The sequence below is a fragment of the Pseudorca crassidens genome, chromosome 4, assembly GCF_039906515.1.
Source record: "Pseudorca crassidens isolate mPseCra1 chromosome 4, mPseCra1.hap1, whole genome shotgun sequence".
In the NCBI taxonomy this organism is placed as follows: Eukaryota; Metazoa; Chordata; class Mammalia; order Artiodactyla; family Delphinidae; genus Pseudorca; species Pseudorca crassidens.
The window spans coordinates 65002646-65029923 of record NC_090299.1 but is presented as its reverse complement, the minus strand read 5'-3'; the positions used below and the strand labels follow the sequence as shown (position 1 = coordinate 65029923).

The following is a 27278-nucleotide window of genomic DNA, read 5'->3' as shown; positions in this document are numbered from 1 at the left end:
TCAGATATAGACGTTAGCGATAGGATTAGTCCCTGTACCTTTATTGCTGCAATTTTTTCCCTCTATTTTAAGTTCTAGAAGTGGTAAATTTAGGCTCTTCTAGAACAGTGATTCTTAACAGCAGATATGCAGTACCCAGATATGCAGATGGCAAGAAATTGTACTAGTAATTAAATGTCAAATTTTAAAAAAAATCAAGTTTATTCCCATAGTGTGCAATATTATATGTCACACCTCTCTTCTCCATGGAAAAACAAAATGCTGAGATAAAAATTTGCATATACCTATACTTATGAAATACTCTTTATTGTGTATGCATCATAAAATTGCACACACTTTGTTTAATGGAAACTGTGTGTTGTGCTGAGGCAATTTAAAGGATTTTTCAAAGTAAGTTTGACTGTTGTCAAGTTTTGCCTCATTTTCTGACTTTAGAACCCACCTGCAGAGTGAGATACAATTTTACATACTTGTTCTTTTTTTTTTTTTTTTTTAAATGATGGTCTGAACACAGGCTTATGTATATATTTAGTTTTTGGTTGTGCTGGGTCTTCGTTGCTGTGTGCAGTCTTTCTCTTGTTGCGGCGAACGGGGGGGGCTACTCTTTGTTGCGGTGCATGGGCTTCTCGTTGCGGTGGCTTCTCTTGTTGCAGAGCACAGGCTCTAGAGCACAGGCTTCAGTAGCTGTGGCTCGCGGGCTCTAGAGCACAGGCTCAGTAGTTGTGGCGCACGGGCTTAGTTGCTCCGCGGCATGTGGGATCTTCCTGGACCAGGGCTCGAACTCATGTCCCCTGCATTGGCAGGCAGATTCTTAGCCACTGTGCCACCAGGGAAGCCCCACCCAATATTCTTAAGCTGGGAAGAGGACAAGCAGCCTCAGAATTGTGAAGATCACAAAGTGTCTAAAAATAACTATTTAGACCTACTGTGGGCCCAACACCAGGCTAAGGTAGATGAGCTGGGGAGGGTCCATAAACTCAGAAATATGTTAGGACACACTTAACGTGGCTCATTTCCCCAGATAGTTTTCCCAGGTTAAAAACCAGTGAGAAAAATAAGTTCTAGAATCAAGTGGGTATTAGGTTCTCAGTGGCTGAGAGAACTTTATTCTGGAGGCATTTGGATTGGGAGTGATTGTGAACAGAGCAGTGTTTGTCTGGCGTTGTGGAGCTGGGATGGATCTGGGGGGAGGTGTCAGGAGGGATTAAACTGAGGCCATGATAGGAATTATGGAACCAGGTGAAGTACTAAGGGTCTAAAGAGGCGGTGCACAGGACAGAGAGCGAAGTAAATTGAGAGGAATTTCTCAGATATTTTTTTTAACTGTATTTGGGGAAGAGAGGTAAAGTGAAATTCTTTGTCTTATTTTTATTTTATATCTTTTGTTTCTCTGGCATCCTTTAAAAGTACATAGGAAGTTACCATCACAAGATAAAAAAAAGTTTTGTAACTGTGTATGGTGATGGATGTTAACTGGACTTAGTGTGGTGATCATTTTGCAGTCTATAAAAATATCAAATCATTATGTTCTACACCTGAAAATATAATTTTATGTCAATTATACCTCAATTTAAAAAAATAAAAATAAGTAAGGCAGTCCTCCTTTCAAGGTATTTACCCTCTGTTGGGAAAAAAAAATTAAAATTAAAAATTTAATGTTAAGCATAATAATAGAAGTATGTAGAAAGTTTAGTGGTGGGATAATAGTGATTAAACAAGTAGGTATTCAGAGAACATTTTATCAAGGATGTAGTACTTGAGCTGGATCTGAATGGATGAACACTTGTGAGTTTTCATTTATTTTTGGAAAAAAGGAGTTACACACAACTTTAGCTTACTAAGGAGTAATTTCTCATCCTTATAGCCAAAGGATCAGGCAGTGAGAGAAGGAGAAGACACCAGTTTTGCACAAGGTTGCTGAAAGCTGGCTGTGAACCTCCATGGTGGTGGTGGGCAGTGCTCACCCTGCACACTGCTCTCTCTTCCTGCAGACCAGGAGTGGTAACTTGCTTTTACTGGTCCTGGGATCTGCATTATCTCTTGTCGTTTTCCTATTCTGCCCACTTTGTTTTAAAAAAATAGTCCTTTAATTAGACCCTCCTCAAAATATGCAATTTGAATGTGTCATCTACTTCCTGTTTGAAGCCTGTTGGGTACAGTGTATAATTACATATTGAAAAAAGGTAAAATACACAATAAAAATAAGTGAAAAATTCTTTTTATTCTAAATTACAAACACAATATCACAAATAAAAAGACCAGTCAGTTACTGAGGCAAATGGAGCACATGAAGGCCTGATTATAGTGAGATTGTATACTCTAGCATTCTTGGTCTGGGCGTATCATATTGACAAAAATAAAGGCATTGAGGATTGGAGTGTTATCATATAAAACATTGAACTAATATGTATGTATATAATTTTGAATTTTTATATTTACGTCCAATGGGGAGGAAAAGTACATAGCATCTTATACTGAACCAAAATACAAGTGGGCATTCAGTTTACTTGTTCACTTCTTTATTTGTTTACTAGTGCTTTCTGCTTAGGCTGCTCCTCTGTGGTCATGTCGGACATTTATTGAGCTCCAATGGCATTGTCACAAGGCGCATAAGCATTATGGATTTTCCTAAATGCGACACATAAAAACACTGCTGGAAGGGAAACCTGTTGCTAGATTGATTCATTTAATTTCACTGTTTGTTTTGAAATCATGATTATATCTCTTTTTTTTTTTTTTGGCCACGCCCCTAGGCTTGTGGGATCTTAGTTTCCCGACCAGGGATTGAACCCAGGCCCCGGGAGTGAAAGCGCAGAGTCCTAGCCACTGGACCACCAGGGAATTCCCACAGTTATATTCTTAACGTGGAGCTTGTGGTGGCCTACCCTGGGTCTTGGGTGTCTTGGCAACTCAGTATGTGATTTTTATGGAAACAAAGGCACTTCCTCTGAAAGCTGTTATACCTCCTCTAGCTTACAGCTGAGGGAGCATTTGCTTTGCTTTTTCTGGGAAAAGAAGATAGTATTTTGAGTAGGGTAAAGTTTCAGAATCCACCTACATTCCCTAGGTCAGTACTTCTCCAATAGAAATATAATTCAAGCCACATATGTAAGTTGAAATTTTCTAGTACCCACGTTTTAAAAAATGGGTGAAATTAATTTTAACAATGCATCTTATTTAACTCATTATATTCAAAATGTTATCATTTCAACATGTAATCAATGTTTTAAAATTATTGAGATATTTTACATTTATTTTCATGCAAAGGCTCCAAGATCAGCATGTTTTAACACTCAACTCAGATGTAGAATTTTCACTGGAAATACTTGATCATAAGGTTTAGAGTTGGAAGTAGATTTACTTACCCAAGAAGTTCCAAACTTATTTAAAATGTTTCCCCCAAAGAGTCAAGCATCAGTTTATAAATTTATATTTAAATTAATGACAGTGGGCCCTTGAGCAATACTGGGATTGCTCAGGGATTAAGCATTCCCTCCACATCCCAGGATTCAACCAACCACAGATCATGTAGGACTACAACAGTATTCATTACTGAAAAATAAATAGGTGTAAGTGGATCAGCTCAATTCAAACCTGCATTGTTTAAGGGTCAACTGCATACTTAAATAAAATTAAAAACTCACCTTCCAAGTGTTAGTAGCTCCATGTTGCACTTAGTGGCTACCTGCTATCGAATATTCTTAAAACCATACTTGAGTGCTTTTATACTTTCTCAGGTTATTATTGATGTAGAATTAATGCATGCTGCAAAGTCCTCGGAAACTGTTTTACTACATTACATTTATTCATCAAGGATATAAGCACCTAGGGAAAAATAGTTCTGCATTTTGTGCTTCATCTCCAGGGCTAGGGAGTGCCTTGCGTAGCGTTTAGGTGTTTAATAACCTTATCCTGCTAAATCCTGTTTAGTCTGCAAATTGCAACATAAATTTAACTTTCTCAGGGGAATGTTTCCTGACTCTCCAGGCTCTCTATATCACCTGTTCCTTCATTACATTTTCTCATAGAACTGAATTCTTTTCCTCTAGAACATATATACTTACACACTGATTTGATTAATTATCTGATTAATATCCGTCTCCCCAACTAGTCTATAAATTCCAAAAGAGGGAAGAATGTGTTTTTGTTCACTGAAGTGCTTCGTGCTTCTAGCATAATTCATGGCACGTATGGATTAAATATTGGTCAGATGATAATACCAGCACAGGGCCTTTTTAAAAATGAAGTGATTAGCAGAATGTCCAATTCTTAACTTTACAGAAATCAGAGTTTGTTTTGTGTTGGGGAAAAAATGAATATTTTATTTTAAGTATAATACAAACTAAGATATGCAAATTTTTAATTTTTGTTCAAGCCTTTTCAAAATACTCCTGTAAAGCCTTTTCTTAGCTTTCTTTCTACTTTATTGGTATTCATTTTCTTGATAGCTATCACCTCATATCTGCTATGCTTATAACTGAAGGTATACTGAAGACAAAAACTGAAAGAAAGGAAAAGTGAATTGTGAAATACTTTTAAGGAGTTGAGAAAGATATAGGGCAGAAGCAAAGGTACATAGAGGAAACATCTCTTGCTGTTTCAGGACGGTTTAAATTAAGCCCACCCTTTTAATTATAGCAAAGTAATGAGCCTTACCCACAATATGTGAAAATATAATTAAAAAATGTATGGTGGACCAGTAGACAAGGTTGTCAGGTCATTATCTAAATCATAAGTTGGAAGTAATGCCCATTAAAGGTTACTAGTTTGGAAAGGTTAAATTAGAATTTAGTCTTTGCAAATATAAAGTTTCTCAACTTGAATAATGCTTTAGAAAACCACTAACATTTAACTTTTTTTTTTAACATTTCATGGAAGTATAGTAAGCATACAGAAATGTACACAAAAGGCTACATCTTGATGAATTTTCACATCCAGATCAAGAAGTATATTACCATCACAACATCCCAGAGGCTACTTTCTTGCTTCTTCCCCTTTCCTGCCCTCCAGGGCAAACTCTCTTGACATAATAGATAGGTTTTTCCTGTTTTTGTACTTTATATAAATGGAATCATGCAGTGTCCACATTTGAATTAATACAGCAGTTTGTTATTCTAAGTGACATTCCTGATAGCAACTCATTGAAAACAAAGTCTGTTTTCAGTTTTCCTTGTTATGTATCTAATGTGGTAAACTGGCAGTTGACCAGTGTATGTAGTTCTTTATTATTCCTTTAAGACATTTTCTATGTAAATGCAAGTGTGTGTGTGTGTGTGTGTATATGCATACACACACATATATATATGTATATGCTTTTAAAAATTTTGCTCAAATTCGATCATGCATATTATTTACCTTTGTGATGTGTCTTAAGGCCCCTTTTGTATCAGGTCATGTAGATTCGATTCATTTTTTTTGTAATGGCAGCACAGTACTCTATTGTATGGCTGCATCATAGTTTAATGAAGCACTTATCCACTGATGCACAGCTAGGTTGTTACTGATTTTTTGCTTTTAGAACAGTAGAGTCTATGTAATTTTATTTGTAAAATAAATTCTTAGGAAAGGAATTGCTGAGCAGTAGGGTCCATGCATTTTAAATTTGCTCATATATTTCTAAATGGCTCTCCAAAGAGTGTTACCAGTTTTTACTCCCACCAGCAAGATTTGGAAATTCCTATTTCCAGTGTCCTTGCCTTAGATTATGTGTTATCAAGCTTATTAATCTTTGCAGTTAGCTACAGGAAAACTAGTAAGTCATTGTTATTTAAATTTGCATTTTCTTCAGTTTTGAGTGAGGTTAGTTGTTAGGACTTGTTTCTGTCCTTTGCTCATTTTCCTACAGGCTTGTTTATATTTTTCTTAATTTCAAAGAACTCATTCTATATAAAGGGAATTTACCTTTTTATGTCATCTATGGTGTGAACTTTTCTTTTTTTAATTGAAGTATAGTTGATTTACAACATTGAGTTTCAGGTGTACAGAAAATTGATTCAGTTTTTTATATATATATATATATATATATATATATATATTCTCTTTCAGATTCTATTCCATTATAGGTTATTTCAAGATATTGAATATAGTTCCCTCTGCTATACAGTAGGTCCCTGTTGGTTACCTGTTTTATATATAGTAGTGTGAATCTGTTAATCCCAAACTCCTGATTTATCCTTCCTCCTACCTTCCTCCTTTGGTAACCATAAGTTTGTTTTCCATGTCGGTGAGTCTGATTCTGTTTTGTAAATGAGTTCATTTGTAATGAATTTTTCTTTCAGTTTGTTTTTTTCTTTGTTGTGTTTATAGCCCTTTTTTTTTCTTAACAGAAGGTTTAAATTTTTATGTGGTTAAATTTACCAGTTTTTTTCTTTACTGGCTTCTGAATTGTGTGTTCTTAATGAGAAAAGGCATTGGAAACTTGAGATCGATAGATAGATAACTTAAACTTGGTATGGAAAAAAATCTCAAGAAATGTTTGTGGGAAATGTGGTTAAGCAGGAATTCAAATTTTAGTCAAAAGTGGTTTGGCCAACTATAAGTAAACCAAATTTGGACACTGTCTGCCAAGATTTGCTTAACATTTTTAACAGCTTTTAGAAGAATTTTCAATGCTATGCTTTTTTCCTTTCATGCTTTGTTATTTGGGGTTTTAATTTCTCAAATGATTCCTCTTTTCAGATTTCAGATTATAACCTATTTCCTGCACCATTGCTGACATCCAGTGACCCATGTCAGAAGTACTTCCAGGTCAGATATACTTTCACATGTTTCAGTGCAGCATACTAGTTGACTATTAAAACTTTAACAGATATATATACTAGATAATTGTTTTGATGTTAAACTTATGATTTACTATAATAACATGTTTTGGCTTTTTTATTGTTTTTCACTAATGTACTAGAAAGGTGGATCTTTAAAATAAGATAGAAGAAGTAATTGAACTTAACTGCATGCATGTATTAATTGCATGACTCTACTAATATCATAATGTGAAAACATTTTAGTTGACTATAACAGAAAACTAAAATTCTGTCACATTTTGCCATGTAGCATTGCATGTTATAGCCTGTGAACTGTTAAATTTGAACAAAGGAGGCATTGGTGGTGAGTCTGCATAAACAGCATCTCAGGCATTGCGGGGTTTGTCTAGAATAGAACTCCCAATTCAGAATTCTCCCTGGATCTAATGCTGATTAATTTGAGGCCTTAATAAGAAAACCAACTTAATTTCATTGTATGCCCCTTTCTCTGTGTTGTGATGTATGCTAGTCTGCATACAGTGTGGTGTGGGATTTAATTCTTAGCCTCATAGTAATATAATAAGAAAAAAGCAATTGCAATGACATTTTGAATTAAACATAATATAAGACTGTAAGTGGCAAATAGATCTAGGTAGATTCTATATTTGTTAGGGCACATACCCCTCCGCAAATTCTGAGTTTCTAAGTAAGTAAATTTAAACCATGGACAAATAGATGTTAATGTCCCTAAATTCTAAAATTAAGCTCAATAAGTATGTCCAAGTCTTTTTCTCCTTTATATAACACTGCATGTTACATCTCAACAGAGAACTAAAATTAAAACATAATAAAATAAACACTAAGCTAAGTAGAGGCAGTTGAGTGACCAGAAATATCCTTTTATTAAAGACAGCTGAAAACAATGTGACCAACCTAAGTTCACACAGGAAAATTAGGAACTTAGAGGCAATTCTTAGAAGCCGGTTTAGGGGCAGGGAGTAGATTTTCTTTGTAAATCCATATTTGAATAAGTATATTAATTTTGCAAAATCAAAGCAAATACATGTGTCCTTTGACGAATACATTTTAAGTGTTGAGAAGAATTCCTTCTAGGAATTCTTTAGCATTTAAAGTCTTTTATTACACTGCAAAATAGACTCAGCATGGAAACATAAGAATAAAGCTGGCAAACATGTAAACGATGTGTTTTCCTCTAAATAGAGGCGAACTAATCAAATAACCTATAGAAATTTCTCATTGTCACTATATTTTGTTATACCAATTATTCACTTTAACTGTTGTTACTCAAATTGCTTTATTCATTGGTAGTTATATAAGAGATAATGAAACCATTATCCAGCGTGGGTTTTTTTTCTTTTTTTTTTTTTCTTCTTTTGCGGTACGCGGGCCTCTCACTGTTGTGGCCTCTCCCATTGCGGAGCACAGGCTCTGGATGTGCAGGCTCAGCGGCCATCCGCGGCATGTGGGATCTTCCCGGAGCGGGGCACAAACCCGTGTCCCCTGCATCGGCAGGCAGACTCTCAACCACTGCGCCACCAGGGAAGCCCAGCGTGGTTTTTAATAACACCTATTACTATCATGCATTGGTATAGGATGTAACACATTTTACAAGGAAAACGGTATTTTTATTTCAATAGAGTATCATTCCAGCCATTTTTTACGTGAAAATCCAATGGCAGCTAGTGAAGTAGAGTATGGACCAATAATTGGGATAAGGTTTGCTTTCAAGCCCATTTTCAACTCTTAGGAGCTGTGACTACAAAGAGCCTTTAAAAAAACAAACATGCCAGAATGTATACCCTTATATGTCTTGGAAAATTCTTGTTGAACCTTCGAGATTCAACATGGGAGTCCCTTCCGAGTAGGTCTCAGCCTGTGACATAGTAATTACCCTATTTCAAGGACACTGCCATTGTCTAATGTTTTTTTGTTTTTTCTCTTTTGGAATTGACTTGAGGCCAGCTTATCAGTTTTTCAAGAAAATCTGTGTTGTTACTTTAGCTAACCTACTTTTCCTCACCTAAACCAGCTTGATCACTGACTATGTTAATCAAACGTGGCCATAAAACTCTAGAGCTATATTTAAGAAATACAGTTGTCTTCAGAAGACATCATTTGGAAGAAGATGAAATGATGAAAACAGCTTAGAAATTGAGCAAAGAAAATATCCTTGGGATAAGCATATAATAATATCCCAAGGTGACTACATCTGCTGGGTGTGATGTTGGAATACCAGGTTAATTTCCCACCTGGAGTGCCTTTCTCTTCCTTGTCCACCGGTGGACCCTAACCCTAACCCTATCCTTCAAGACCCAGCTCAGCTGTTCCTTTTGTGGGAGTCTTCCTTAAACCTCTGTCCTCATCCTTAATACCTTCTCGTAAGACCCTGTGCTTACTTTAGACATTGGGAGTTTTGTTAATAATGTATCCTTTTGTCTCTGCCCTGAGTTTCTTGAAGAAAAGTGTTCCGTGCATTTTTTTTTTGACCTTCCTCAGATCCACTTGGGATGTTGGGCAGAGTGAGCCCTCAGGCAGTTTAGCTGAACGGGGCATGGGAAACCCCTTAGGTGGGTCAGACCTAGTGGGTGAAATCACCTCTTTATCTTAGAGCCTGGGGAGGTTGTCCTGGTTTAAAAACTTCTAAGGTTCTAATCCTGTGATCTCTCTGACCCAGGGACCCAAGCTGCCTCCTAATAACCTTCGCCTCCTTTGTTCATAGAGAAGTTCTTATCATTTTTGTCACATTGAGAGTTTACTTTCATGAGTAATTTCAGGAAACCAGCTTTATCTTGCCTCTCCTTCCTAAAAGAAAAAAAAAATCTGAGTTTACTTCATTTCCTTAATACTTTGAGGTCTAGTTCAAAAGGCAACATTCCTCAGGGCAGAAGTTTTGCTGTTAACTCCTCAGTGGAAATAAAGTTGTATAGCAGAAAAATTTAAAAAAATGAAGAAAATGTGAAGTCTCCTTTAAGAATTGGTCAGGCGTTGAGCTTCCCCGGCCCGTTTATCAATTTCCAATTTTGTTAAACATGCCCAGGGAGCAGAGGGAGAGCAGGAGGTTATTGAAGAGAGGAGTTTCCTGTCATTACTGACAAACTTTCTTTGACAGGAGGCTAGAGGTCTCAGAAAAGAGAAGCGGGGAGGACAGGTTTAACTCCGGCCTCCAGCATGGGTTTGTATTAGGATGTCACCTGAGTTACGGGGTTACATCTCAGGGCTGGGATCTTTGCGACTCAGGGTTTGAGGAAAGCTTTGTTAGTTAGCCATGAAATTAAAGTGACCCTGGCTTACCTAATTTTAGTTAGGCTTCATAAAAAATACTCTGTGCATTATATTAACTACAGCTCTTTTAGTTGCTGAAAATCTATTGGCTTCAATACCCTGGAAGTCCTGGCGCCTCATGTTTCAGGCATGACTCGTTTCAGGGATTCCAGCAGTGTCATTAGGGCATGTTCACTTTCTCTCTGTTTCCTGGCTCTCTCTGCCCGTTTGTTAGGTCTTATGTACACAGGTGTCTCTTCATGGTGACCTCTTAAAGCTCTAGGCTTATAAATCGTCTAGTTCAAGAAAAAGAGAAAAGAGAGCACTTCTCTTCTGATCATTCTGGCAGAAGGCTTAGGATTGGTCATATGCTTTTCCTTGATCCAGTCACCACAGCCATGGAGATGTGCTCCTCTGATTGGCTGGGCCTAGGCCATGGACCTCGTGAATAAGGGGTAGTGTCATCTCTGCCTGAAACACAGGGGCTGAATTCCTCTGTGAGAGCAGATATTTTAATTTTGTCAGTTTTGTTCACTGCTGTCTCCTCAGCAGTTAGAACTGTATCTGTCGCATAGTAAGGCACGAAAAAATATTTGTTGAATGAATGAATGAGCGTGGACGGAGGCTGATTCTCAAGAAAAACTGTGAAGCTTTTACCAGAAAAGAAGGAAATACGTGCCAGGTCATAACAGATGTTTGTGCATCGTGCATGCAGGAGAGTGACAGCAGGAATAATATGAGCTCTCGTCACACTCTTAGCTCTGAACGTATACTGAGCTCTGGAGCCTCTTGAATGGATGTCACATCTTTGTGAGTTATGCTCGAGACAGCATGATGAATAGATGCGGAGGTGATGGCAAAGTCATGGGTCCCATTCACCTTCGAGATATCCAGGGGCAGAGCCACCTTTGTACTGAAGACAGGCCCTCAGGGTCATGGACATGTGCTTGCTCATTCCTCATTCATTTTGCTTATTTTGTACACGGTTGTGTTCCTGACCTTGGCATGTAATAGATGCTCAGAGAGTATTTAGTTAATGAATGAGTGAAAAATATTTAGTTAATAAATGAGTGAACGATTAATGAACCAAACATTTATTGAGTGCTCTTATGTGCCAGGCTTTGTAAAAGGAACTGGAAACTCTGGAATATAAACATGAAAGGGGAATGCAAATCAAAATTAAATCACACTTGTTTGGGTAGCTATAATCAAAAAGAGACAATAGCAAGTGTTGACAAGAATGTAGAGAAATCAAAACCTTCATGCATTGCTAGTGGGAATGTAAACTGGTACAACGGCTTTGCAGAACAGTCTAGCAGTTCCTCACAAGGTTTTATACACACACACACACACACACACACACGTATACATATGGTATGTATGTCTGTATATATGTGTGCACATCACGGGAGAATTATAATCAGCAGTTCCGCTCTTGGGTATATATCCAAGAGAATTGAAAACATATGTCCACACAAAAACTTGTACACAAATGTTCATAGCAGCGTTATTCATAATAGCTAAAAAGTGTAAACAATCCAAATACCTGTGTTAACTGATGAACAGATAAACAAAATGTGGTAGATGCATACAGTAGAATATGATTTGATCATAAAAAGGAATGAAGTAGTGACACATACTAAAACATGGATGGTCCTTAAGGATACACATAAGTGAAGGAAGCTAATCACAGAGACCACATATTGTATGAGTCTGATTATATGAAATGTCCAGAACAGGCAAACCCATGAAGACGGAAAGTAGGTTAGTGGTTTTCAGGGGCTTAGGGGAGGGAGGAATAGAGAGTGACTGCTAATGAGTACAGGATTTCCTTTTGGGGTGATAAAAACGTTCTGCAATTAGGTTGTAGTGATGAATGCACAACTCTGTGCATATGCCAAAGACCCCTGAATTATACTTTAAAAAGGTGAACTTTATGGTATGTGAATTATATCTCAATAAAACTGTCATAAAAAGTGAACAAAACAGTCACTGCCCTCAAGGCGCTTGCAGTGTTGAAGGGGAGAGAGATCTCTCAATTGATATTATAGTATAGTATAGAAGTGCTGATGTGAACTGCATGTCACACACCTAGCACAGAGGATTATGTTCAGGAGTCAGAGAAGACCTAAAGGAGGACATGTGAGCTGGGTTTTGAAGGATTTATAGGAGTTTTCAGGCAGGAAATAGGGCAGGGGTAAAGCAGATGAGGGCAAAGGACCTTCCCGGGCAGAGGAAACAAATTCTATGTGCAGAGGCAAAGAGTTGCGAAGAGGCTTAGCATCCTCAGAAAAGTTCACTGTTGCTGTCATGTAGGGACCACGATGGGAGGGGGAGGTGCAGTGACAGGAGATGTGGTGGGAAGGGTAGATTTAGGCTAGCAGAGGAGAATTTGAAGTGCCTTGTATACTGAGCTGAATTTGGACAACAGGGAGCCAGTAGAATTTTTTTTTTTTTTTCTCCCGGGCCCAGCCGCTCCATGGCATGTGGGATCTTCCCGGACTGGGGCACGAACCTGTGTCCCCTGCATCGGCAGGCAGACTCTCAACCACTGCGCCACCAGGGAAGCCCCAGTAGAAATTTTTAAACTGAGAATTGCACCATCCGTTTGTTTTTAGAATTGCAGAGGACGAACTGTGTCAGTGTAGACTGGAGTTTGAGAGACTGTTGTGCTTGGGAGATATAGGAGGAAACTTCAAGTGGTGAGAACCTGAAAGCAGCCATAAAGATGGTGAGAAGGGGGAACTCAATTTATTGGAGAAACGTTTTCTAGTAAAATTGACAGAATTTGGTAGGATAAGAAACTCATGAAGGGCTATTCCCAGGTTTCCAGGCAGGGAATTTGGGAGAATGGCAATGCCATGAATTCTCAGTTAGCATCCAGCCCGTGCATTAGTGGACTTAACTTCCCCTCTTTCCCCAGTTTATAGGGAGTAGTACACCAAGTTTTCTTTGATCTATAACTATAGTAAAATCATGTGAGGCAGAGAAAAATGGAACCAGCTTAAATACACCAACTTTTGATTAGAGTCTCAATATAGCATCTTTCATTCTATATCCTTTCATTTCCACGTCCATAGCGCATCTGTTTTTCAACATAATTTGTTATATTACTGTTATGTTGCTATTTCCCATTCTACTTAATTCTCTTCTGTTCAGTGTTATTAATGATACAGATGGTAAACAGGAGGAGATAAGGAACAGAGGAAGGCCCGGAATTGGGTGATGGGGATCACGGGGTGACAGGAGCACGTGTGCTGTGTGCACCAGAGCCTCTGCTGGGCCTCCAGTTTTCTTCACACCAAAGCACGGAGAACTTTAAGCTGTTGGGATCACAGCTGGTGAGAAATCATGTTTGGCAAAGAAGTACACCAGTCTGCTCTGGGTCAAAAAAAAAAAGGCTATTTGACTCTAAATAGTCTTTTCTTCTTTGGGGAGTTATGACAGAATTGAACAGGAATTTTCTTGAGCTGAGACTGAGGAACAAAATAAATTGGTCTAGACAGTATTGAAGGATTTTATTTTAAATCTTGCCCAGATGCTGCGTGCATGGGGGGAAAGCTGAGATAACTGACCACTGATCACCTTTTCCCTTTCTGAGAGCATTCGTCTTTTTCAAGGAAAGGAAAAATGAATTTACCGTTGACTATTTAGGCAGTAATGGTGGTTTCCTTTCAATCTTTAATAAGAAACTCAAAAATTTAACCTAGGCTTTTTAAGTAAACATTTCTTGAGATGTTAATGAAACACTTGTCTTTTTCATTTTATTCAACAGTTTATTCTGCGAACATTTACTGAGTGCCTACTGCATGATAGGCCGCTGTGCTTGTTGCTGGAAGTCACAGCTTAGTGATAAACTCAAATAGGTTAAAAATAAAACAGTGTGAGAAATGCTGTTATGCTATGGAGAAATGGAGATAGATTTATGAAAGGCGTAGAAGCAGCAGCCCTGGAATCTGTCTAGAGGGGCAAGAGAAGGCTTCCCAAAGAGGTGACATCTACCCTGAATCTTAAAGGTGGAGCAGAAATTTGCCAGGAAGGAGGGAGGGATGCTGAGAATGTGTGCACGTACAAGGAACGTGACGTGTGTGACCAGAGTGTTCCAGGAGCTTCTGAAATCATTAATATGCATCTTTTTCATCTTTATGTATATAAAGATGCATCTTTATGTATGTATGTATATAATATGCATCTTTTTCATCTTTATGTATCATAAAGATGTATCATAAAGATATGCATCTGTATGCATCTTTATGTATCATCTTTTTCTTCCAAATCTCTCACTTACTGCAGTGGTTCTCAGCCTTGGCCACACACTAGAATCACCCAAAGAACATTTCATTTTAATACCCTGACTGGGCCCAATCCCAAACTAATTGAATCAGAATTTGGGAGTGTCTTAGGGGGTGGGGCCTGGGCTTCTGGGCTTTTTAAAAGCTCCCCAAGGTGTGCATGCAGCTAGGGTTGGAGCAATCCCTTGTTCCTGTCACACCTGTTCCCTTACCTTTCAGAGACCTCTGACCCCTTGGCCTTTTCCTTTTCCCCTAGCTCTTCACCCTCTTCCCGGCTCCGTCTCCTGCCCTCCTCAGGCCAGATCCTGGAGTGCATTCCTCACTGTTCACATCTGACACCTTAATCATGTCCCCCTCTGTGCCTATTTCTTTCCTTTTTAAAAATCCCATTCCAAAGGTTGCCTTTTCATTTTCTGTCTGACTTACTTCACTCAGTATGACAATCTCTAGGTCCATCCGTGTCACTGCAAATGGCATTATTTTTTTACTTTTTTATGGCTGAGTAATATTCCATTGTATATTTGTACCACCTCTTCTTTATCCATTCCTCCGTTGATGGACATTTAGGTTGCTTCCATGTCCTGGCTATTATAAATAGTGCTGCAATGAACATTGGGGTACCTATATTTTCGAATTACAGTTTTCTCCAGAAATATATCCCCAGGAGTGGGATTCCTGGATCATATGGTAGCTCTATTTTTAGTTTTTTAAGGAATCTTCATACTGTTCTCTATAGTGGCTATACCAATTTACATTCCCTTTTCTCCACACCCTCTCCAGTGTGTAGGAAGTTTCCCTTTTCTCCACACCCTCTCCAGCATTTATTGTTGTAGAATTTTTTGATTCTGACCAGTGTGAGGTGATATACCTCACTGTAGTTTTGATTTGCATTTCTCTAATAATTAGTGATGTTGAGCATCTTTTCACGTGCTTTTTGGCCATCTCTGTGTCTTCTTTGGAGAAATGTCTATTTAGGTCTTCTGCCCATTTTTTGTTTGGGTTGTTTGTTTTTTTGATATTGAGCTACATGAGCTGTTTGTATATTTTGGAGATTAATCCTTTGTCCATTGCTTCGTTTGCAAATATTTTCTCCCATTCTGAGGGTTGTCTTTTCATCTTGTTTATGGTTTCCTTTGCTGTGCAAAAGCTTTGAAGTTTCATTAGGTCCCATTTGTTTATTTTTGTTTTTATTTTCATTACTCTAGGAGGTGGATCAAAAAAGATCTTGCTGCGATTTATGTGAGAGAGTGTTCTGCCTATGTTTTCCTCTAAGAGTTTTATAGTATCCAGTCTTAACACTTAAGTATTTCATCCATTTTGAGTTTATTTTTGTGTATGGTGTTAGAAAGTGTTCTAATTTTATTCTTTTACATGTAGCTGTCCAGTTTTTCCCAGCACCACTTATTAAAGAGACTGTCTTTTCTCCACTGTATACTCTTGCCTTCTTTTTCATAGATTCGATGACCATAGGTGCGTGTGTTTATCTCTGGACTTTCTATCCTGTTCCATTGATCTATATTTCTGTTTCTGTGCCAGTACCATACTGTTTTGATTACTGTAGCTTTGTAGTATATTCTGAAGTCAGGGAGCCTGATTCCTCCAGCTCTGTTGGCTCAGAGTTTTTATCTGTCACATCCAGGGTATAAAAGCCACTTAAATATTAACTCACCAAGAAATTTTGATGGTATTCTTTCTTAAAATGTTTATAATTATAAGCAGAGTAAAAAAAAAATTCTCCCTAATAACATTGCTAGGATATAGTATCTAACATCGTAAAATAGCCTCATAGCAATTTTTTTGCCATACCTTCTAAAAAGCCAGCAGATTGCCAGATTTTTTATAATAATGTCACTCTAAATACCCAGAAGTCTAAGTGTAATTTTCTCTTGTGTGCCTATGTTATGGTTGTGTGTCTCAGGGAAAACTTCATGTGGGTTCAATATGGACCCTTTTCATATCAAATGCTGCTCTGGAGTGAGGTTGAATTATAAATTGAAATATGTTTTCTGTAAAATGGTAGTAGTAGCCAAAACAGTATACATTTTTGTTTAAAATTTAGTCATCAGAATAGTGTTTAAAAGGGAAAAACAAACCAGATTCTCAATGAATCCCAAGTGCAGTAGGTGCTGGGTAAGCAGGAATCCTTATAAATAATAATTCTAAAGAATGGGGCCCAAAGTCTAACCACTTTGGGTTACAGCCTTAGCTATCTCTGTGGGCCATATGGTCATTCTTTCGTAAATATGGACACTGCCTGGAGTGTACAGATTTCCCTAGCTTCCAAGAAGCACACAGACTCTAGAATCAGTGGGTGACTCTTTTCTAAAATAGCTCATCCTGAGTATCGGATGATGGAAAGGGATACCTCTAAGCTTCCAAACAGTAGAACATTCTTACCTTCCTTCCCTGCGGAGGTCTCTGTTTTGCCTGGTGGAGGAAGAGGGAGTTGTCATAGTACAATTTCAGGAATGTTGGGAGCTGTGCTTTGGTTCATCTACTGCTGGTGTAGAGCCCACGGAGGTCTCTGGAGGGCAAGGGATCAGATAAGAAAGAAGTCATTCCTTATAGACTGAGAAATCTGAAACCTTAGAAATTCTTGCTGATGAATTTTATTCCCTTCTAGTCTGAGAAACCTTTCTGTCTTCCTAGCAAGAGACGCATGGAACAAATCACTGATGGTGTGAACAATATTTGAGATAAATGCACTGTCAGATAATTTCCTAGGAGTTCTGCAAGGGCTTGTGGTGACTGCAAACCGCTGAGTCTGTGTTTTAATTCAGTGGAATATATTCAGACTCCTTTGGGGAGTCTAACACGTCTTTAGCCAAGGGCTCGATGCTACATTATTAGTAATAGTTTTATGTGAGTATGTATGTTCTTGAGCAATTAAGCCATTTCTCCAAAATTTCTGTTTAGTACAAACAGTAAGCTCAGGTCAGAAATGTTCACAAGACATTATCAAACTCTAAGGGAGGTTTGATTTTTCCTGGTGTTCAGAACACAATTTCTAAACATGGTGAAGAAAAATTACCTTGGATGTATGGTGCTTCATTGAACAGTGACCTTTCAGGTTAATTAAGAAAGCTGGAGCCCCAGAGGATTTTTGAGCAACTTTTTTGTTGCCTGAGGGAATGACAGAATAGAAATGTGATGTAAATGTTTAGAAAGGGGATGATTTGCAAGGTTGTGAAAAAGCGAAGACCAGCTGCTGGAAGAAAATGCTTTTATATGATTTCAAAAGAGAGATACTTTTTTACTTTAAGTAAAATTTGGACCCTCAGACCTCCTAGCTTTTCTATAAATTGGCTTTTGTGTGTACACATTAAGCCTTTTATTTGCTCCTGTTTAATGTATGAGCAAACGTTGAAAAGAGAGAGGAAAATGGGTCTGTTCTACAAAACTGCAACGGAAGCATTGGTTCTTTCAATTTTCTGTATAGAAATGTTTGCTCACTCTCTATGCTAAGTAGTTTAATCATGCCAGGCGTCTAATGACCAGTTTTCTTTTTTTCTTTCCAGCTGACTCAGGTGTAGACACTTTGGCAGTGTTTATGGCCAGCAGCGGAACGACAGACGTCACGAATCGGAATAGCCCGGCCACACCACCAAACACCCTTAATCTCCGTTCCTCCCACAATGAATTGTTGAACGCTGAAATAAAACACACAGAAACCAAGAACAGCACACCCCCCAAATGCAGGAAAAAATATGCACTGACTAACATCCAGGCGGCGATGGGCCTCTCGGATCCGGCTGCACAGCCCCTGCTGGGAAATGGCTCTGCCAACATCAAGCTGGTGAAAAATGGAGAGAACCAGCTCCGGAAGGCTGCAGAACAAGGGCAGCAGGACCCCAACAGAAACGTCAGCCCCACTGCAGTCATCAACATAACTTCTGAGAAGTTAGAGGGTAAAGAGCCCCACCCACGGGATTCCTCGGGCTGCGAGATTTTACCCTCCCAGCCCCGAAGAACCAAGAGCTTCCTGAATTACTATGCAGACCTGGAAACCTCAACCAGAGAACTCGAGCAGAACTTGGGAAACCAGCACGGGGCTGTGGAGGAGAAGGCCCAGCCAAGCCAGAGCCAGGCCTCCACCGTTGCTGGGAATGGCGACTTACTGCTGCAGAAACCAAACAGACCCCAGTTCAGCCCTGAGGATGGCCAGATAGCCACCGTATCATCCAGCCCGGAGACCAAGAAGGATCACCCTAAAACGGGGGCCAAAACTGACTGTGCACTCCACCGGATCCAGAACCTGGCACCGAGCGACGAGGAGTCCAGCTGGACGACCCTGTCCCAAGACAGTGCCTCCCCCAGCTCCGCAGATGAGACAGGTACCTGGGAAAAGTGTAGCCTACGGTGGCACTTTCTCTTGGTGTTTTCCCGTATTGATGGAATTAATCTCTACACTGACCCCCTCCCCCAAATTTTCATCTGCAGGTAGAGAAGAACTTGAGCCTCTTGGGGTAAAATTGGGCAATTTGTGTGAAAATATCATTAGATTCCTCAGCGGTTTCATTTTGATTCATACATAAGTTGTTTGTCCCGGGAAGCATTTTTGTAAAAGAAATAGCTCCCCGGTGTTAAGTACAGTAAAACATCCCCTATTTAGCAACTATACTGCCAGTGGTTAGGTGAACTATTTCTATATACTATGTAGAAATGCTGGGTTTTGTTAAGGAAAATAATAAAAGGGAGACACTTGCCGGGGGCAAGATATAACCTGAAAAAGAGAACCAGGTATTTTAAAATTCTCTGAAAAAACTTTATTTATGCTCAAGCTAATGAAAAGTTTAAGGTTTAAAAAGTTGAAAGTCTATTCATTAAAGACATTTCCTTTTTGACCTTTACTGGGGAACATTTTATTAGCCTTGTTCAAGTGATATTTGAAAGTGAGAAAGTAGTGTTTCTTTTAACATATATTTAGAAGTTTTGGATTTTAGCTAGTCTAGTTGAGACCAGTCTTTCCTAACTTTTGTCTCTATTTTGTAACATCTTTGGATTTTTCAGAGGAGTGAAAATTGTCACAGAAATGAACAGGGTCCTAAAAATCAGCTACTCTTAATCTTATCTTCTCATAGCCCCTATTTTACTGATCATGAGGTTAAAAGACTGGAGAACTGTATTGTGTCTGAATTCACTGTAAACAGGCATTCACAAAGGCTTATTTCTTTAACCTAACCCTGCCTCTGGTGGATCCCAGGGCTCTGTTAATGTGATACAGATGTAACAGATAGAACCACCAGGGAAGGAACTGACATTTTACCCACCTGTAAGGCAGAGAAATTACAAGGACTACAGATGGGAAAAGAGGAGAAAGTAAGACATTAACTTGTTTAAAAAAACAAAAAAAAAGTGGTTTTGAAGTGCCCTTTAAAACCAGAGTGCTTTAAATGATAGATTTCATCAGCCTCCTGTAGCTGGATGTGGCCGTAGACAGGTTGAGATGAGCCCATTTCATCTCAGAAATGCCTGGATCTGCACATTATTGGAATCGTAATTATGTATAGTAATGTCACTGAGTTCACAACTCTCTATTACTTTTCACATTTAGAGACTTCATATCCTGTAGCCGATGGACACTGTCACCTGCTAGTGTTTGAATCTATATAAATGGCTCCTTGAGTGTCTCACATTCAAACTCAACTTCGTGTGTCCAGCGCCCTCCACTGAGGCCACACTGTCTTCCTCACGTCGTGGCAGCCTTTCTGCTGCTCTTCCAGGCCCTGTGCTCCCTTTTGTAGCTATATTTTAAATATTACTGAAAGGTATTAAGTAACAGTAAAGTCTCCTCGGTTCCTCACTCTGGCCCCCTTTTTTCCAGTGACAACCACTACTTTTTTTTTAGTTTTTTTTTTTTTCAGAAACCATTTTAGGCATGTACCCACATTTATAATAAATATTAAAATTTACCCAAATTTTATAATGATATTTTTAAAGAGTCCTTACCATTTAGAGATACATACTAAAATATTATAGTATAATATAATATATTATACTATAATATTGTATATGGGATTTTGCCCATAAGCTGATCCTTGTTAAAGGTGGGTACATAAGGGTTTATTATTCTGTTCTCTCTCATTTTGTATGTTTAAAAATTTCCACAGTAAAAATTAAAACAAGAAAAAAAAAGACACATTACATATTTTATAAACGCTTTGCTTTTTCCACCAAAGTGTATATTTTGCAGATCAGTTCATATCAGGATATAGCATTTTTCTACCTCAGGCTGAATTTAAGTATTAAGCATGCTGTTCCACCCTCTGTAAGCTCCATGATTTATTTAATGATTCCCTCGCTGCTGAGTGTTTAGGGTATTTCTGTCCCTGGCCCCTTCGCTTACTAAGTGCTGGTGTCAAAAAGGGCTGGTGGTGAGCACCAAGTTTATTTTTTATTTTATTTATTTATTTGGCTGCATTAGGTCTTAGTTGCAGCATGCGGGACCTTTTGTTGTGGTGCGCAGGCTTCTCTCTAGTTGTGGCGTGAGGGCTTCAGGGCATGCAGGCTTAGTTGCCCCACGGCATGTGGGATCTTAGTTCCCAGGCTAGGGATCGAACCCGCGTTCCCTGCATTGGAAGGCAGATTCTTAACCACTGGACCACCAGGGAAGTCCCAAGAGCACCAAGTTTAAACTGTACCTGTACACTGGCTTGGTCCACTGCCACTCTCTCCAGGGGGCCTTTCCAGGGTCCCCTCAGCTCACCACTCATTTGCTCGGTGTCCTGGTGTTACTTGCTGCTGGGGTTTCTCTACAGAACCCATTACAGGGCTTGGCATGTGATGTGAACTGGATTAGAGTTTTCTGACGTGTTGAGAGGATACATTCATTTTTCATTCTTAAAGTCGCTTTTGAAGACCTTGAGTTTTAGAGTAAGGATGGCAGTATGGTGATGGCCCGTAATGGCTAGCTAAGGATAGACATTTTGAATCAGATGTGCTTGAAAAAGTGTGTTAGCTGTGACCCAACTCTCTGAAGCTGTGAGACTGAGTTTTTTACAAATGCTAGAAGCCATCCCTTCAAAATCATCACTTCGGGATCTTTATAATAATAATAATAATATATATTATTATTATATAATAATAATAATATTATTATTATTAATATTAATAATATTAATAATAATTATAATAATTCTTTTGGAATTTCCTTAGAGCCAGTTGTGAACTCCAACTGAAAAGACACCTCTTTACTTCATGATCACACAGATCACATAAAATAGCAAGTAAAATAAAATAATTGATTATTCAGCCTTGGTATTTTTTTTGAGGTAATCTTTCCAGTGAAACATACTGTTAGTGTTCACAGTGATCACAGTCTTTTTTTTTTTTTTTTTTTTTTTGCCACACTGTGTGGCACGTGGGATCTTAGTTCCCCGATCAGGGATCGAACCCATGCCCCCTGCATTGGGAGTGCGGAGTCTTAACCACTGGACTGCCAGGGAAGTCCCACAGTCAATTTAAATTAAACACTTCTAATGGTGAAGTCATTATTATATATGTTTTATATAGTATATATGAGTTTTTATATATATATATGTAAAATAAACACAAAATACTAATTGTTGAAAGAAAAGAAATAAGTGCAAGTATTTTGTAAGATACTAGTATGCAGCACCATTTTACATATATACATATATACAAAGTGTACATACTTGCTTGTTCACTGTGTGCTAAGCAAGTATTCATCACAGTGGTGTATGTTGTATGACTAAATATTGACCCAGTTATCTTTGGATTGTAGACTGTGTTTTGGGGAGCCTGGAAAAATAAATAGACTCATTTCTACCTTAGGGGCACGCTTTCCAAGTTATAAAATATTTTTATAAAATGCTATTTATAAAATAAAATGCACTGCCCAGCCCAGAGACTGACCACTTTCTATTTCCCTTTCTTTCTGAATTGCCCAGGTTGGCACGTTAGTAACTTTCTTTGCACAGTCAATCATGTATGTATGTTTCTCCTCTTTTCCTCCTATGTCGTCTGTCCTTTGAGAAGCAAGAGGTTATTAGAAGCCGGGGGCGGTGGGGAAGCATCAGCGGAGTTACTGAGTTTCATAGGAATTTAGAAAAGTTCAAAAGAATGCTCTGACCTGGATTCTAAAAGAAAGTGTTGCATCATTTTGGTACTTGAAAGTGGGAACCTTAAGTGTGTTCAGGTTTTGCCAGAGATGCAGTCCCCTCAGGGGCCCCAGGTAAGCATGATGGCTCAGATAAATATAGGTTGGTCAGATTGTGTGTAGTCTTTCCATTAATCACCTGGTGTTTTATGTTTGCTTCATGAAAACTTCGGAAAGACACAACATTCTGATACTACCAGGGTACCTAGTTTATACCAACAGGTAACTTAAGTTTAATTTGGGGCTTAATAAAATTGAAGATACAAAGTATGAAACTGGGTGGATCTTGTGGAATAGCCATTTCAAAATTAGGTTCATTACTAAAGTGTACAAAGGCAGAATATACACCGACAAAATCAAATCTGGGTGGTGCAACAGTGGACCCAATGCTGCATTAATTTATCATTGAGAGCATGGGCTCTAGAGTCAACTTCCTGAGTTCAAACCTCAGCTGGGTTCCATGTAGGCAATTTGCATAGCCTCTCAACTGTAAAATGGTGGTGCTAGTAGGGTTTTAGCATAGATCTGTTGTGAAGATTAAGTGAGAGCATCTTTGAAGAGCTCTTAGAACAGTGTCTGGCATATAGCAAGAGCTTAATAAATATTAGTGCTTATCATTATTAGTGATAATCATTATCCGTACAGCAGTGAGATAAAAGTTTACTTCTCTCTTAATTACGGATTGCCTATATTTTGGGCTCTGATTTTACTACATATTAAAAAAAATTTTTTTTATTGGAGTGTAGTTGCTTTACAGTGTTGTGTTAGTTTCTGCTGTACAGTGAAGTGAATCAGCTTTATGAATACATATATCCCCTTTTTTGGATTTCCTTCCCATTTAGGTCACCACAGAGCATTGAGTAGAGTTCCCTGTGCTATACAGCAGATTCTCATTAGTTATCTGTCTTATACATAGTGGTGTATATATGTCAATCCCAGTCTCCAAATTCGTCCCACCCCACCCCCCTTTCCACCCCTGGTCTGCATACGTTGGGCTCTGATTTTAGTTAGGACTTTCTGCATCTTCTAAGGGCAGGGATTGGTTTGTCTTCATCTTTATGCTGTCAGTGCCTGAAATATAGCAGGTAAACTTAGTAAATAAATAATGACTAATTGAATAAAAATGAAAGCTAGCTACATATATCTCCAAATGGCCCTGATGTATTGAGTAAATCATTTAATATTATACTTTAATCAATGCCTGATTTTGATATTGGGTACATATTTTTAACTTAATTGATGATATTGCCTCACAGTGGAGGGGGGATACTGATTAACAAATTTCTGGGGAAGGCACAGTGAAATTCTGGGTGCCAGGTCTTGTTTGTGATACTCTCTCACACTCAGGTGGCCATGCTGGGACTTGAACCGAGATCTTTGGACCTAGCATCCAGCACTTTTCCACTGTATCATAGTTCTGAGACCTAGGCTAGTGGCACCAGTGGCTGAATACATCAGACTTTATCCACTTCAACTAGATTATCCTGATAATCTGAAAGATAGAAAATTATATTTTAGAGAACCTTTCCATTCCTGTAAACAATTGAGTTTTAGCTCAATTTTCATCTTCTCTGTGAAACCTTTCTAGACCCTCTGAGCTGTTGAAAGTCCTTTTTCTGTACCTCAAGGAAATATTTCCAATTCTCTGTTATCACATTCCTCTCAGCAGTTTGTAACCTTACTGGAAAGTTTTTGTTTAGACTTGGAGCTCCATGAAAGTAGGAGCTAAGTCTTCATTACGTGTGGATGTGAACCTCTTCACACAGTACGTAACACATAGTGACAGGCTCCATAAATGTTATCGGTTTGCTGGTTGGGTAGATAGAGCTGGACCACAAACATGCATACTTTGAGGTTTGCTGTATCAGTACAGCTTTAGAAATAGAAAAGGTAAGCACAACTTGTATAAAATAATTGTTCAGAACACCTGGATACGGTGATTCTTATTTGTATTCTAGGCTCCAGGGAGGGACGAAGAGTTGGGGCCAGTAGTTCAGTGTGTCACAAACGTTCTTTGTGTTTGAGTTTTTAAGTCTACAAGTCAGAATAGCCAGGGTTAAGGAAAAGGACCATTTTGTTTTCACTTACCTTCACACTTCGCCTTGCATTGTAAGTTGAACCATGTTGCTCGAGAGTTTGAATCCTTTGCTGTCTTAAGTTGATTGGTTTCCAGTCTTGAGGCAAGCAAAGTGGAACTCTTGCAAGTTGGATAGCTGGTGAGAGCAAAAGCCAAGGCACAGACCTAATTATGTCAACACAATTGGCAGCACTAATTATTTCTGGCCTTAGCTAGCTTAAGAGTGTTAGAGCTTTGGATAAGTTTATATTATTAACTTTCCAAAACGTCTTCTAGATGTTCATTTTATGTGGAATGGATTTTGGTAATTTCAACCATAAATTACTTTTAAATTGCTTTTTTAAAGCTCCCATCCCTTTAAAAAAAAAGTTCCAGGATATAGAAAAGACCCAGTGTTCAGCTGGTTTGTCCTGCTGAATTACTTTTAATCTTTCAAACACCCTTTAGTGAGTCACTAGCCTTCTTCTCTTGTCTTCTCAGTTGAGTGTTCCCTGATGTGACAGGAGGAATTCAAGAAGACAGATGTGAGATGTTTCCAAAATAGCTTGGACACATAGTTCTGGGATGGATGGTGTGATTTCCAAATTAGATTTTAGTATCTCAGGAGTAAGATGTATAAAAATATTTTTTATCTCACCTCATGAACTTAAGGAAGAAAATGATTTTGCTCAATTAATTATTTTTGGAAAGTTCTAGAAACAGTTTATATTCAGTTGAATGATAGGATAGGTTTTGGTTGCCTTCCATTATAAAGTATTATACTAGGTACTTCAGGGTACACAAAAAAATGAATACAGTGCTATGAGTGGCAAAAGAAGTCTACCAGTCTAGTAGTGAACACAAGACCGTTGATATATTCAAGATGAAACCAGGAAGGAGCCATGAGATGGTGGCATGTTGTGGGGTAAGGAGAGCTTAGAGGAGGAAGAAACTGGGATATGGAAGCTCAGGCATCGAAGTTATCTGTGCTGGAGATTAAATAGGTTTTCAACAGATGAAGATGTGGGGAGATCATTGCCCTTCAGAGCTGTTAAAAAAGTAAGGAGTCCTGGACTTCCCTGGTGGCGCAGTGGTAGAGAGTCCGCCTGCCAGTGCAGGGGATACGGGTTCGTGCCCCGGTCCAGGAGGATCCCACGTGCCGCGGAGCGGCTGGGCCCGTGAGCCACGGCCGCTGAGCCTGTGCTCCGCAACGGGAGAGGCCGCAACAGTGAGAGGCCTGCGTACCGCAAAAAGAAAAGAAAAAAAAAAAAAGTAAGGAGTCCTTTTCTTTTTTTAAATTAATCACTGAAGAAGTGTAATTCATGATTTTTTCCCCCACTCTTATGTCTGCTTTACTGACATCTTGAAATTAAAAATTTTAGAACCTAGTTTGGCAGGTTGCTCGGCTTCTGGGGAGAGGGAGTGGACAGAGACAGAGAGTGGCTGCTTAGGAAATGACAGGTTGCAGTCCTCCAGTAGTCCTGCGTGAAGTGCTCCCGGAAGTGCCAGTGATGCCTCCTTGGAGGAGGGCATGTCGCCTCTAAGATTGTGACTCAGTGGGATCACAGAGACAAAAGTACTACCAGCCACTTTCAGAAGCTTTCTAGTCCAATTTCCTCATGAACATTCTGCCCTGACCCATTGTCCTCACAAAAGACCCTTAAGTTAATAAACTTAATGGTTTGTTCACCATTGCTTTGTTTTAATTCATCCATTCATTTTTTCATTTGTTAATTCATATATATGTACTCATGCCAATTATTTTTTTAATGTCCACTCTGGGGACTGTGCTAGGTGCCCCAGACATAGAATTAAATTAGAACCAGTCTGTGACCTCAGATAGCTCACCTACAGTTTCCTGTCTCCATGGAAGACGTCCCCACCATCTGAAATGCGTCCCTGGGTTCTTCGTCCCATTTCACACGGCATGCCTCAGGAAGTACGGAAAGATAAAGCCCATCCCCAGATCCTGGGTAGTGTAAGTTTACTAGCAAAGAAGAGAAGAAGGTGTTTAGATGTTATATTAGTTTCTCAGGGCTGCTGCAACAAATTACCATACACTTTGTTTTAAGCCTTCCCTGGTGGCACAGTGGTTGAGAGCCTGCCTGCCAATGCAGGGCAAGTGGGTTCGAGCTCTGGTTTGGGAAGATCCCACATGCCGCAGAGCAGCTAAGCCCGTGTGCCACAGCTACTGAGCCCGCATGCTACAGTGACTGAAGCCAGCGTGCCTAGAGCCTGTGCTCCACAACAAGAGAAGCCACCGCAATGAGAGGCCTGCCCACCGCAGTGGGCAGTGAAGAGTAGCCCCCGCTCGCTGTAACTAGGGAAAGCCCACAAGCTGCAGCGAAGACCCAGTGCAGCCAAAAATAAATAAATAAAATAAATTTATTTTAAAAAAAAAAACATACCATACAGGCTTAAAACAAAGAAATTTATTCTCACAGTTCTGGAGGCTAGAAGTTTGAAATCAAGTTATCAGCGGGCTTATTCACCCACTAAAGGCTCTTTCCTTGCCTCTTCTAGGCTTCTGGTGGGTCCTGGCAATGCTTGGCATTCCTTGGCTTATAGCTGCATCCCTGCAGCCTCTGCCTGTGTCTTCCCATGGCCTTCTTATAAGGACAACAGTCGTTGGATTTAGGGCCCACCCTAATCCACTGCGACCTCACCTTAACTAATTATATCTGCAAAGACCATGTTTCCAAATAAGATCACATCCTGAGGTTCTGAGTGGATATGAATTTTAGAGGAATACTGTTCAACCCAGTACAAATATCTTCGTAGATAATTCC

At 39.1% G+C, this 27278-nt stretch overlaps 1 protein-coding gene across 29 annotated transcripts in view; it reads left to right on the top strand.

Moving 5' to 3' along the window:
* Positions 1-27278, top strand: part of APBB2 (amyloid beta precursor protein binding family B member 2) — a 373983-nt gene that overhangs the window by 168589 nt on the left and 178116 nt on the right. For all 29 annotated transcript variants that reach the window (XM_067735799.1, XM_067735790.1, XM_067735797.1 and 26 more), the window contains 2 exons: positions 6679-6747; positions 17833-18648. In XM_067735799.1, the coding sequence (XP_067591900.1) occupies positions 6729-6747; positions 17833-18648 (835 nt within the window). In that variant the 5' untranslated portion in view covers positions 6679-6728. The remainder of the gene's footprint in view (positions 1-6678; positions 6748-17832; positions 18649-27278) is intronic.